The 13,549-nt window shown below is 36.9% G+C and overlaps 1 protein-coding gene across 1 annotated transcript; it reads left to right on the top strand.

Moving 5' to 3' along the window:
* Nucleotides 1-4,622: 4,622 nt before the first annotated feature.
* Nucleotides 4,623-13,058, top strand: LOC149051506 (latrophilin-like protein LAT-2). The gene is made up of 15 exons (XM_089186759.1): nucleotides 4,623-4,812; nucleotides 5,671-5,778; nucleotides 6,275-6,359; nucleotides 6,696-6,789; nucleotides 7,065-7,114; nucleotides 7,247-7,391; nucleotides 8,148-8,242; nucleotides 8,700-8,802; nucleotides 8,939-9,089; nucleotides 9,407-9,488; nucleotides 9,770-9,836; nucleotides 10,337-10,419; nucleotides 10,649-10,769; nucleotides 11,476-11,517; nucleotides 11,623-13,058. The coding sequence occupies exons 1-15, from the start codon at nucleotides 4,713-4,715 to the stop codon at nucleotides 11,665-11,667; spliced, it is 1,371 nt and encodes a 456-aa protein (XP_089042885.1). The 5' UTR covers nucleotides 4,623-4,712; the 3' UTR covers nucleotides 11,668-13,058.
* Nucleotides 13,059-13,549: the final 491 nt, after the last annotated feature.

Below are 13,549 nucleotides of genomic sequence, written 5' to 3'. Positions count from 1 at the left end.
TAGTCCTCTCCATGTTCATGTGACTGGTCCTTTCACACGAGAACCCTAGCCTAAACCGGTAAAACTGTATGAAGTGCTTTCCCGCTAACTCGTTACACTTTAGGATATTTATCTCCAAATTCATAAAACTATACATAAAACTACGAAACAGTGAAGCAAAGCTCGACCGTGGAGACAGCACTTTTGAAAATTTCTCATTAACGGGGACGTTTCTTTAAATTCGTGGATATACGAGGTAAAGGAACGAGTAATTAAGGGACTCTATATTCAAATTTTGTGGCATTGGCAGCGGTTTGAGGAGTCCGGGGTGCGTAGGGATCTTATTAAATATGGTGGACTGATCATTAAACATCGCAGATTAATTTAGGAGGACTTCTGTGGACTGAAGCTCAAATCTGTCTCCAGGAATCAGAGGATCCTCAACCTCACATAGTGCCTCCTTCTATCTTGATTTTTTTTTTCTTTCAAGTTAGTTAGCATGCGGTATAATAAGGATCAGTTGGCAATTACTCCCATCCGGGACTGTAGTTATTCCTGTTTTTTTCTTCGGAGCACCCGGATGCATTACATCATTACCTGGCTATACTCCATTCAAGACGGAAAAAAATCATCGGCCAATTGTTTGTTCGCTAAAAAGATCAGATAAATATTACAAAATAAAATACACAGCTGGAAATATCTGGGGCTAAATTGGATCTACTCCATACATCTTTAAAAGAGGATCGAGGAAAGACAAGCTATCTTCTGACGTTTGGGTCTCCGCAGTGAATCTCAAGCTGGGAATGATGAAAGCACTTTGGTTCGCGTTAACATTTAGTTCAGTTTTCTTCATGACGGTCGATCTAGGTGAGTGGGTTAACATCTTTAACTTGACATCTCTACTTTCTATGTACCACTCATCGAAAGAGGCTGCTCCTTACTTTTAAAACCCTTCAAAACCACTGACATAATTTATGAATGGATCACATTTAAAGAGATATGAGTATTTCCTGTCGTTTTTTGGAGTACAAGTTATTATTTTCTTTATATTTCATTAAACTGAAAACATTTGTGATAGCTTATCTATCCGAAGTTGCGGTATATCACTAATATGGACATCTTTGGTAAAAAAAAAAAAAATACAAAACAATCAACTTTTTCGGTTAAAATAAAAACCAGCAGATTTCGTGGATTCTTGCTATCTTTGAGATAAAAATTGTCAAAGACCGATCTATTCCGGCAACAGATTCTTACGCGTAATGATATACCACATGGCTAATATTACATAGAATTCATGTCAAATTAGTTTGCGTTTTAAACTTCTCGCCTCATCCCTTATGTCATGTATATTAGTGAATTCAAATTGGCTTTGCTTCACGACTGTTTGAATTGTCGGATGCGTTTCCTCGCTGCGAAGACTTATTTTGCGTGAGATGCAACTACGACTGGTTAAAAAAATAAATTTGTTGTTCAGTTGTCATCGATAAAAAGAAAAACCATACCTAAATTTCGCGACATTTCCTTCGCATCACAAATAACGAATTTATGCTTAAATTTTAGCATTATGTTAATTTTTAAAAGATGTCAACATCACGAACTAATGTAGGAAACAAGGGTTGAGAAAAGAGTCTTTCAGCTTCTACGTTGGAAATGAAAACAAGAGTTAAATGTTTGGAGAATAAAATGGAAATGGCAGACCCTTTAGAAATATTCTAAGTATAACGATTTATCCTAACTGAGACAGTTTCGATCTCGATCTTAGGAGAGAAATATTCATCTAGAACCGTTCTCTCTTTGTCGCTCCAAAATTTCACCTCGAATGGCTTATTTGTAATCTTCCGTCTTCTTTGAATTTTAAGATGTTAACGGCTTGATTTTGCAACTCGTTGAGCACCAGTACAAGCGCGGTATGCCACCATATTCATACCCCGTCTAAATGACACTTGTTCAACTTGGAAACAGTGTTAGCTTACTAGAGAAAAAAATTCCGCCCACAGACGCGGCGACGGGAGCGGTTCTATGTAAATTGAAAATTCGTTTGAATAGGACCGAACCATTTTGTCAAATTACGCAGGAGCAGTTGCGTCAGATGTTTTAGATGCTCCGTTTCAATGCGTGACTACATTTATCATAGTTTAAATAACAAAGCCAAGTAGAACCAGGCTCTGTCGAGACGAAAGACTAAACTTGAGACACGACGTTTTACAAACTCGCTGTGGACGTTTAATCAAGATTTATCCACTTCTTCTACTTTAGATCGAAAAAGTCCATCAGGTAAAGTGTGTTATTAATAATTGTTATTTTTGTTGTTGTTTATACTCTTCCAGAGAAAACAAATATTATGTAATATAAGTTTATTTCCATTCTTACTGAAACCAATAGTAGGTCTAACAGGATGCTGCTATTTCTGGTGTTCAAAACAATTCAGTAGACATCTGATTTTCTTGACATGCTTCATTGGCAGGGGAAAAATGCAAAGATATCTGCTCCAGTGATCCCTCGGTCAGGAGAAGAAATTGTGAGAAACTTAAGAAGGATGGACTACTACTAGAATTGGGAATCTTACGGCTCCCCCCAGACGCTTGCTCTCACTGGTGTTGTATAATAGTCAGATGTCCTAAATTTAACAAATCCAACCTAGAGGACTGTTCTCCCAATCTTCAAATTAACAATCTTCGAACTTTTACAAACGAAACTGGTTATAAAAGAGCGTGGGGCATTTATATCAGACCCAAATTTGGTCAAGGAGTTCCCCCTAAACGTATTTTCTTCGAGGGTAGGTGAAAAAAATATTGAGTTATATTAACAGCGTCTGCATACTAGTACACAGACAAATTAGTTTATGCTTGGCGCGCGTCTATCGGGTTATGAATGCACGCGGGAAGTTTGGAGAGCACGAGAGAAGCGTAAAAGTTACTCGAGGCACAACCGAGAGCAACTATGGCTTCTTGAGACCAAATCTCTATACAAAGAATTATGCATTTTTAGCTCAGAAGCGAAAGTCAAACGAATTTCTTGCGTGTACGAGACAGCGCAGTAGGCTTAGTATGCTTGAATCGTTGTTCATTTGAATTCACGGCCAGAAAATTGCGAGGTTTGTTTTTAAAATTTTTAACATTCTGAAATTTTACAATTTAAATTATGCTATTAAATAGTGCTTTTAGGAAATATCAACACTTTAAAAAAATATTTACTGTCCGAAAAGCAAAGCGAAAAATTTACAAATTTCATCTTGAACTCCAACATGTATGGAACGGAAAACAAACTTAAAAGGTAATACACCTCTTGGCTAAACTCGACGGGAACTTACATTCGAAGTGAAACTGCACATGTCCTGTTATGGATACATGAGGATTGATAACATTTTGATTTACCACAGTAGCTCGTTAATTAGGAATATAGGCAGAACTTGCGCGACAAAGTATAATACGGTAACGATTACCTTGTATACCTAACCTATTACTTTGAGAGCAACACTTCGTCTCGCAATTATTTCCCACGAATGCCAAATCTTTCGCTAAGAGAACTGAGGGAAAAAACGAAACCAAACAAAAAAGGGAAACGAAAATGAAGCAAATCAATAAAAAATAAATAAACAAACAAAACATCGCTTATTTACCTCCAATTCCACTTTTCTGTCAATCATTCTCGCAGGAAACATAACATTACAGGAGCAGGAAGAACGAGGAAAGGTAATGGCGAGAGATTTATGGCTAGAGCAATACTGAAAGAGTCTAATGATTTCAACCCTAAAACTGGTTAACTCATATGTGGTGGGAAATTCATTGATTAACTAAATGGCTGTCTGCCTGACCGACTGACCAACTAATCGACTGACAGATTTTAAAATCTGGAAGATTGACTGAAAGATTGGCAAACGTGACCAATTGATTCATTGTTTGACCCCTTATTTGTTTTTGGTTTGGTTCATTTAGAGGCGTATTATTTGGGATTTTTACGGAAATCTTGACTCTAAGAGGAAGGAGGACATTCAGGTAATGCAGTTTAATAATGATATTGGTTTTTCCAGAATAGAAGACACAGGAATTGCGTAAAATTATGTTGTAGCCAGTAGCAAAAAAGATAGCGAGGCACAAAACCGCGATGCAATACGTTACAGAAGGGTTCCAAGCTACGTAAGTAAACCAACCCGTACAATCCACTGCTATAGGCTGCCTGAGAACTCGAATGAAATCCGAATCATCGGGCGTGCCAGCCATATACATGTCCCGTATTTAAAGTTTGTATCTAAAGTATCTAAAGATTTCGCAACATTAAAAATTTGCCTCTAACTGGATTTAACCCTTTAGCTCCCATGAGTGATCAAGACAGAATTTCTCCTTACAATATCAATACAATATCAAGCAGACAAGCAAATAGAGTAAAGAACAATAATTATTAGGGAAATATTACTTGATCCAGTACCAAATTCTCTGAACTAGCATCACAAGAATTATGTAGCAGACAGTAAGGGGAATTACAAATGAGATCTTGGAAGTTCGAGTGTTCATGTAGTTTACCCCATCTCGAAGATTTTACTCTGTCAAAAACTAATGGCTCGTTACAATCTTTAAAACTTCAAGGGCAAAATTTATTGCAATGATGAAAATGAAAGATAACTTTTTAAACCTCTCTAGGTATGTATCTGCCAGCAACTCTCCTTCGATTCCTATAAACAGGCCGCGTTCTCTTTACTCAAAAATGTAACGTCGTCCAGTACAAAGTGTGACGCGATGTTCTCCACATTGGCTCTTGAGGACTTCCTGTGGAGACACAGTCAAGCATATTTGAACACTACAGTTACCAACATTTCCTTCTCAAGTGAAGTTGCAGGTAAACCTTTTGAAGAAAATGATGATGAAAATAAAAAAGTAAACAATAACAAAAATAATAAGTAATAATAATAATAATAATAATAAAATCTTTATTACCGTGTCAATGTATTTAGCTCATGGAGCTAATTGGGGACACCTACTATTACAAAATTAATAAAAAACTATGTACAGTATCATAATAAGTAACAATATAGCCGGAAACTATGCATTAAAATTTAAAAATATTTAGAAATGTTAACAATGTTCAGATAACATAAAAATACTTGTACAATGCAGATAATTAAAAAAATCGTGTGTTGCAAAGATTGCAGCAGTTGCCACTGTCTTCCACTAGGCTGGCCAGGTCAATTCTACGGATTTTAGTTTTAAAGATGCTAAGGCTTGGTAGTTCACGCATACCATTTTCTAATTTGGACCAGATATATTGTCCTTGATACCTAAGTGTGTGTTTACCATAGCGTAAAGTAAGTAAGTTCACGGCCCCACTCAATGTCCACGCAGGCTTGTCCCTTGTAGTCCTCTTAGCTATTTTTTTTTCTTCCGCTTTGAATAATTTAGTTACTTAGCTCATCCTTTGTTCCAAATAAGTAGTGTTACTTAATTTATAAACTAAATTCTACAAAGTGATGTCCTCCTTCTTACCTGATATTGAGGAAAATTAATTATTGGAAAATTTTACTGGATAAGTCTTACTTTAAGCTGAGACAAGACCAATCGCACTCAAGCAGAAAGAAAGAAGATATATGGAGCTTAATATTCTTCTATCGGACTGAATCGACACCATAAAAACACGTATATCTAAATAGTCTTGAGACTACATGGATTTCTTTTTTTTCCTTGTAACCCGTAATCGTAGATGTTTTTGCCAGTCGCCTTCACCGGGACAGGGGCAAAAAATTTCGTTTTGCTGATCCCAAAAACGAAAACTTCGTGGAAATTTCATATCAAAACACCGACGAGAATGGTGAGTATGTTAAGGCGTAATCTCACTCAGTAATTTCTGAACCCATGATTAACATTATTTTGTTATTCAATGGCAGTAATATCATGGCGGAAGAGATAGCTCGAGAAATAGATGTGAAGAAAAGAGAAGGAAAAAAAAAAACAAAACAAAAAAAAAACACAGACTTATCTTTGAAATCGAGGCGCAAACAATTCTATGGTGCAGTTCTTCCAAACATAGAATAAGACACGAGATGAAGTAAACAAAATATCTTCGACCATATTTGAAACATTTTAACACATCATTGGAGGGGGGAGGGGGGAAAGGATCAGTCGTTGCCTACAAAGAGTAAAGGAGGGGAGGGGGGCGAACTATAGACAATCGACTGCCAATCAACCCCAGTGAGGGGGGATCAGCTTATCGAGACACAATCAAAACCCTCTGACAGCTCCCACGCCAGCCAATAAATATTGAACGCTATCTTAGTTATCTTTTCATTCAATTTAATTCCATCAAGGCTCAATGGTTGTAGGAGTAATGTACAAAAATCTTACCGAGTTGTTTATATCAGACAAGAACACTAGAGGAACCAACAAAACAAGGTTTGTATTTCATCAGCAAGAAAATCAAATACGTTTGTTAAATCAAAGACTGCTGTAAAAATAAATAAATAAAGAAAAAACTAAAATATACAACATCCTTCACGTGTATGGCGAAGATAATGATTACATCCAAACCTACTTCATGGTTTTAAATTATTGTCTCTTTTCAAAAACCAAGGCTCAGAAGTAGAGGTGAGCAAGCATTGACAACTTTTGCAAGAGATTTCAATACACTTTACATATTTTTTTTGTTTCGAATAAATGTATTCACATATTTGATTGCTTCGAAGCTATTTAAAATTTCATTTAGTATTTTTTTGTTGTTTTTGTTTTCAGGGTGCTGAACTCCATAGTCATTTCCGTTGAAATGTACCCCGGGCCTGCAGATATACTGCTGGAGAACATCACCTTGGTTTTTAAACACATAAAGGTATGTACATCACCTTAACAATGAAAGAAATTCACATTCCCCTTTTACACCTTGTTAAATCTGTAGCTTTCTCCATGACAGTTTGCCTGACACTCGAAACGTTAGCTCTGTAATCTCTCTACAGTGGGCAATTCACGGTATCAACTCAGCTAATAACGCTAAACCATCTCATGATTTTAAGCTTGTGTATAAGATCTTAGATTTTAAACTTTATATTTCCCATTAAGAGATTATAGACTGAGTTTAAACTTCTTCTTGATTCGTTCTTTTTTCAGGCCGGTGGAAAAAGCAGAGAGTGTGTATTCTGGGACATGTTTGGAAATGGGTAAGGCTCGCTCTTTTCGGACGAAATCTACTTCTTGCAAAACATGTATTATGCTGGCCATTTAGACAGCTCTGTTAGATTCTATACCCTGGAACTAAACCACATAAATTTTCTTTTATTTTTTGTATAAAGTCCCGTGGATTGGTCTGCGCAAGGATGTTTCACCAGAATTATGAGCGAATCCCAAACGGAATGCAAGTGCAACCATTTAACTCACTTTGCTGTTCTAATGGATATCACCGAAAGTATAGATGAAAGTAATGCAGGGGATACAAAGGTATAAGTTTCATTTAGTGTTCTTTCTATGGTGTATAATTGTATCAGTTGGCAGCACGTATCATTTCAAGTTCATATTCCAATAAAACAAGGTACTTACGGAGAAAATGCATTTGTAGTGTAAGTACTCAAAAAAGCTTTGCTGGACAATCCGTTCGCTTGGCTAACATAAAGTGTTTCCAAAACATTAAGTTAAGGGTACTCTGGCTTGAAAGAAAGAATACACCTAACACTATGTTGGGTCGATTGTACTCAGATCCCATATCCTAAAGGCGCACATTTTTGGTTACAATCGGCCACAAGAAGGCAGATAGTAACATCAAGTGTTTCCAAAACAGTCACTCAGGAGTACTGTGGCTTGAAAGAAAGAATACACCTAAAAACGTGTTGGGTCAATTGCACTCAGATTCCATATCCCAAAGGCGCGCATTTTTGGCTACAATCTGCCACAAGAAGGCAGATAGTAACATAAAGTGTTTCCAAAACAGTCAGCTAAGAGTAATGTGGCTTTACAGAGAGAATACACCTAAAAATTTGTTGGGTCAATTGTACTAAGATTCCATATCCCAAGGGTGCGCATTTTTGGTTACTATCGGCCTCAAGAAGGCGGGTTCATATGACACCCTAATTCTTACGGGCATGGAATATTCATTAAAACATTAGTTTGCCTTAAAGTGTCCCAGAAGTTCAGGAGTATGGTTTTACTCCAAAGAGGTCCATGTAAAATGAAGGTAATACATTTCAATTGACTTCAAAGGAAAACGACAAGATACTGACAGTTCTTATACACGTGGGGATCGCTTTATCGCTAGCTGGAGTTTCTATAACAATAATCAGCTATATACGGCTAACGTAAGTCCACTTCATTCAAATGCTATAACTTGGGTGTTTAAAAAATTGCTTGAGGTATTTGTCAATGTAGCATGAAGGATGTGATCTTTTTTATTGTGTCGTCTGATAGTCCAGGTGAGAGTAGAGAACCTTCTGGTCAGCAAAGACTGACGTCTCGTCAACCTCAATAAACTTGGGAGGTAGGGTAACCTGACGGTGGTTTCAGACATTCTGTTGGTCGAATTTATTTAAACTGAGACAAAGTAACCCACAAAGTTAAAAAGAAAGTCGGCTGTGAAATGTGCACAAGGTAGACAGAGAGTTAAGGGCAAAGGATATCACCACCACATTAAATATGAATTTATTGACTAAAAACGCTTCGGGAGGTAAGTTTTCTCTTTCTTGACTTCCTCAGTTGAATCTTCTTCCTTTTGGTTTTCATATTTCTTTACACGTCTATCTGTTTGGGCTTCTGTAGAGACAGGCAAGCACCCCTGTTCCATAGTCGGGTGGGACTAACATCTTGCATTGGAGCTGGACACATTGTCTTTTTTGCTGGGATTGATGCCACAGAAAACAAGGTGAGAGTTGGAGCAGAATGCTTTACATCTTTATCCTTCAGTGTTATTTGTTTAGATAAATTTGTCTGAGCTGTTTCTTTTTCTGATGATTGCTCGCTTATCAGTACATCAGCCAACTGATGATGATTCCTTATAGGCTGCCTGTGTTACAATTGCGGCTCTCATGCAGTACTTCCTGATGGCAGCTTTCTGCTGGATGCTTGTTGAGGGAGCTTACATTTACTTATTTGTGGTAAAGGTGTACAACGTCAACGATAAAATCTGCCGCTTTCATGGTCTTTGTTGGGGTAAGGAAAGCTTCTTCTTGAGATGTGAACACTAAATCCCGTTGAAAACTAGGCCACTAAGGTAAATCGAATAAAGCAAAGCAATTATCGACCGAAAAGGATTTGCGGCTAACGATGTGTTAATACCAAAATTCGGATTGGCCATCAGCACTTACCAGAAAAGTCTTGAAGAATAGTTACTACTTTTGTCAGTATGACAAAGCGAAAGCAATTACGATGGGCCATTTGTAAAAGTAGATATTATAGCCGTCAAATCTATCTAGTATTTGTAATTGTCAACAATGCCTATTTTTATTCGTTGTGCTTTTTTGCTAAAGGACTTCCTGCGGTCATGGTTACTGCATCTCTGGGTATTGTTGCAGGAAAAGATGGAATCGAAAATTATGTCAGTGATCAGTAGTAAGTTTGAATGTTTACCTATTAAATCCTCTCTATGGACCCGGAAGTATCGCAGCGGACATGTGACTTGGCAGCTTTCAGAACGGGGAGAACTTAAGGGAAGGGGTGTGAGCTCCCCTCTAGCAATCTTCCTCACCTCGTATGTGTGGATCGAAACTAAGTCGTCTATCTTTTTTTCTTTCTTCCGAAATGAGTTGGCGTTTCTTTCTCTTCAATTTCCCTTGTTTTGTTAATTAATATATTCATCCATCCATTTTTTCCTGTTTTTTCCAAACTCCAAGCTGCTGGATATCTTCAAGAAACAAAATCATCTGGATATTTGTTTCCTTTGTTGGACTAATTGAATTTGTATGTGATGAAACTTCTTTTTAACATAAATTTCGCACTTCTCACATGCAACTTATCTCTTAGCACTTCATCTCCTCCAGCTCATAAATCTAATCAATTTTTTTTTTTTAATTTTTTAAAATTTTTATATATATATATATATAAATATATATAAAGGAGAGACAGATGGGAGGAATCCATTTATCCATCCACTACACCACAAACATCAATAGTTAATAAAGCGCCTTGAGAATGAATTTATATCCACAAAGCTATATAATAGCGGATGGCTTTGGAACTTAAGCTATTTGACCTATTTTTCAAAATATACTCCAGTTACTTTCCATACTCTTGCGCCAAAACATTTCTTATTGAAAATCCTACTTAGTGGAGTCGGCATCACTCTTAGCTGCCGCCCCTTTTTCCCGCTTCTGTCCTATTTTTTTCTCATATTTTATACCATTCCTGATTGACAATATACAAAAATTAAACTACTTATATTCCTATTATTGCTTGTAAAGATTAATATAGCGATCCTCGTGCGAGTAATCAAGGAAGTTACTACAATCCAACAAGTGAAAGACAACCAGAGTGAGCAGATCAGGTAGGATGAACATTTCCCTCTTCCTATGAATCACACGATCCTTTCAACATAGCTGTTCCCAGAAGAATGCCAGATACTTGTCACAAATGAACTTCATAATGGTATAGCACATTATTGAGTACTGTAGCTCCGTTGTTGGACGTCCGAGTGCGAAATCCGACGGTCTGGGGTTTGTTTCCCCGAGGAGTCGAGTTTTCAGGTTGAATACAAATCTCTTTTTCTCCTTCAGGGTTGGTGTTCGAGCATGCGTGGTGCTGACTCCGTTGCTTGGAGTTACGTGGCTGATTGGTTTCTTGTCGCCGTTGCACATTGCGTTTTCTTACATGTTTGTCATCCTAAACTCTACACAGGTAAAGTACAAAGCTAAGGGCTGATACGCCTGAGGTGCTACTTCTAGAGGAATGTTAAGGCGTATTTCCAAGAAGATGATTATCAAACTTTCAAAATGAGTAAGGTGTAACTCAGATTAACTTTCTGATTCAGAAACTTTTAAAGTTAATGTTAAGCACAAAGAGAACTTAAAGCGAGAAAAATAGTTAAATTAGGTTGTGATGGCCTATCTCTAAAACTATAGACCTGCTAAAACCTCTGAAGTACCAAGATACCATTAATTCTTACGCTTAGAGTGCCCTTAATTAGATCAGGCTTAGCCGATAGCCGATAGAAAAGAATGACTGAAAATAAAAAGAAGTGTGGGACCGTTAATTTTACGAGAAGACTCTGGTGAAAAAAAAAGAAAAATAACCCTTTAACTCTCATGAGTGATCAAGACAGAATTTTTCCTTACAATATTAATACAGTATCAAGCAGACAGGTCATGAGAATGAAGAAAAACATTAATTAGGGTATTACTAGTTGATCCAATACCAAATTCTCCAAACTAAAATCACAAGCACTATATAGCAGAGAGTAAGGAGAATTACCAATGAGATTTTGGGAGTTAAAGGGTTAATGTTCCTTTGACGTTTTTCTAACCTACAAGTTTTTTTCTTTTTTTTCAATTAACTATTTATTTATTTATCTGCTTATCTATTTACTGGACCCTTTTTTCGGCAGGGCTTTACGATTTTCTTCTTTCACTGCTTGAGAAATAATGAGGTATGAATAAATTTGAGTCTTCATGATCTGCACGTCTTCAACAGGAAAAAAATGTTTGCTAGCGAAAGGAAAGTATCTAATTAGTGCCTCACATTCCTCACTTAGATAAGAGAACGTTTCAAAAGAAGACTTCGACAAGCACAAAATTAAACCCCAAATGGGAAAGGCAAAGTCTGTGAAGCCAGTCGGAGTCGAGATAGATGCTCAAACTTCAGAGTTACAATGAACCATGATATATGCACTTGGAGATTTCTAAGTAGATACTGAACTTACGTTTACCTTTGACCAAAACTATGGAGAAATTCACCATCCCCACAGATTGTCAGCGGCTCAATTTAGTTATCGTCTTCGAGAGGATCCCACAGTTTTAAGAGGGTATTAGTCGTCGCCATAAAAAAAAAAATTGTTTGACATCGAGGGAGGGTAATTTCACAGAGTCTTATGGAGGGGTGTGGCAACCAAAATCGTTCCAACCCCCCTCAACACGGCGCAGTATCATGCTCAAAATCGGACAGTGGTATAGGAGAGATTACGAGTCATGTCTGTAAAACTGGACAATGCACATCAGCTGAAATTATAGCATTATAAATTCTTTTTGCTAAAGTGTATTTTTTCGCACGTTTAGTCATAGTTGTGATAAATTGGTTACATTACTTTCGGTTGTCCAATGTTCAGCAATCGTTTAAGCTGTTTACTTATTAAATGCACCCCTGCTTTGCAATTATTCGATTTTGTTTATAACTCGTGTGATTATAACCCAGACGGGATTACAATCATCCTCGTTATCATCAGAAATTTCGCAAGTGCTTAGGAGTCCAGTTCTACTCTCGAACGGAGACATACAAAAGTTTAGTCTTAGTGCGGTAAATCGTCAAATCGTCCTAAACAAGAATGCCGACTTATCTCATAAATCTCATTCGCAATTTCTCTCTACCGTCTGCTATACAACTCTTAAGTCGTTAGTTTGGAGACTTTGGTATTGAATCAACTAATTATCCTTTCATTGAAATTTTCTTAATTTTCCTTTCTTAATTTATCTGAATACTGTATTGGTATTGTAAGGAGAAGTTATTTCTTGGTCAGTGGTGCGAGTCAGAGGGTAACTGCTGTACCTGAGAAATTTTTTCAGCCAATGTAAGCTTCGTGCTCTACTTTTTCGACTTTTTTGGAGATTTTTTTAATTAAATGTCTTGGTTCATGATATGTGACGATTTCTATATAATTATATGATTAAGTATTCAAGATTTAGCTCTAAGATTGAGATGTCTGAAACGCCTTCGAGTTTTTTAAAGAAGTAAATCTTAAGATCTGCAAACAGTCATTAGCCACATGAATTAGCTTAGATACAACTGATTTTATTGAGTAGAACACTCAATTCAGTGTGTAGAATGTAACATACAGATGATAACAATTTCATTAGGCTATTACACTTTGGTTATATAACCATGCAGATACGACCGTTGCATGTTCATCCTTTTTTCATAAACACGTGATAATGCAAATAAAAATTAAAAAGGATAATAAAAATGTTATAACCATGCGATGCAACTGTTGCACGTTCATTATTTTTTTCATAAACACCATTATGATTCAAATAATCTAAAAAAAACAAATTATCTTAGCTGCTAGCAGAGCGAATGGGCTAGAGAAAACGAGAAGAGACTGGAAACACCTCTTGGGCACCCCAGGACCTCACCATCCTTATTTCCTCACTCGCTTCCTTTTAAAACTTAAAATTGACCATCGCATTAATAAAAAAAGGAATACATTTCTAAACATCAGTACCATGTGGGAATTCTGAATATAAGAACATAGAAACAAAATGGGAGGAAAGGGAGGGAGGGGTGGTACTATCACAGGTCTTTAATATGAGCTAGGTTTTCACTTAAGAGCGTGTCCACGAGAGCACCGGGCAATCGTGCTATACGTCATCTCACCGATTTCAATGAAAATAAGCCAGTTTAAAGGGTCTACCCCAAAAATTAAAAAGAAAAACTGGTTTCTGTTTAGGTTTTTTCAGGGGGAGAGATAG

The sequence above is a fragment of the Pocillopora damicornis genome, chromosome 1 (genome assembly GCF_964200805.1).
Source record: "Pocillopora damicornis chromosome 1, jaPocDami1.2, whole genome shotgun sequence".
In the NCBI taxonomy this organism is placed as follows: domain Eukaryota; kingdom Metazoa; phylum Cnidaria; class Anthozoa; order Scleractinia; family Pocilloporidae; genus Pocillopora; species Pocillopora damicornis.
The sequence above is the reverse complement of the archived record's forward strand: the minus strand, read 5'-3'. Positions and strand labels throughout refer to the sequence as shown.

Excerpts from the sequence above, each read along its gene's own strand:
- LOC149051506 (XM_089186759.1), top strand. The coding sequence starts at position 4,713 with ATGTTCTCCACATTGGCTCTTGAGGACTTCCTGTGGAGACACAGTCAA. Across the intron at positions 9,489-9,769 it reads AATTATGTCAGTGATCAGTA|CTGCTGGATATCTTCAAGAA; the intron begins GTAAGTTTGAAT and ends CCAAACTCCAAG. Across the intron at positions 10,770-11,475 it reads TCATCCTAAACTCTACACAG|GGCTTTACGATTTTCTTCTT; the intron begins GTAAAGTACAAA and ends TTTTTTCGGCAG.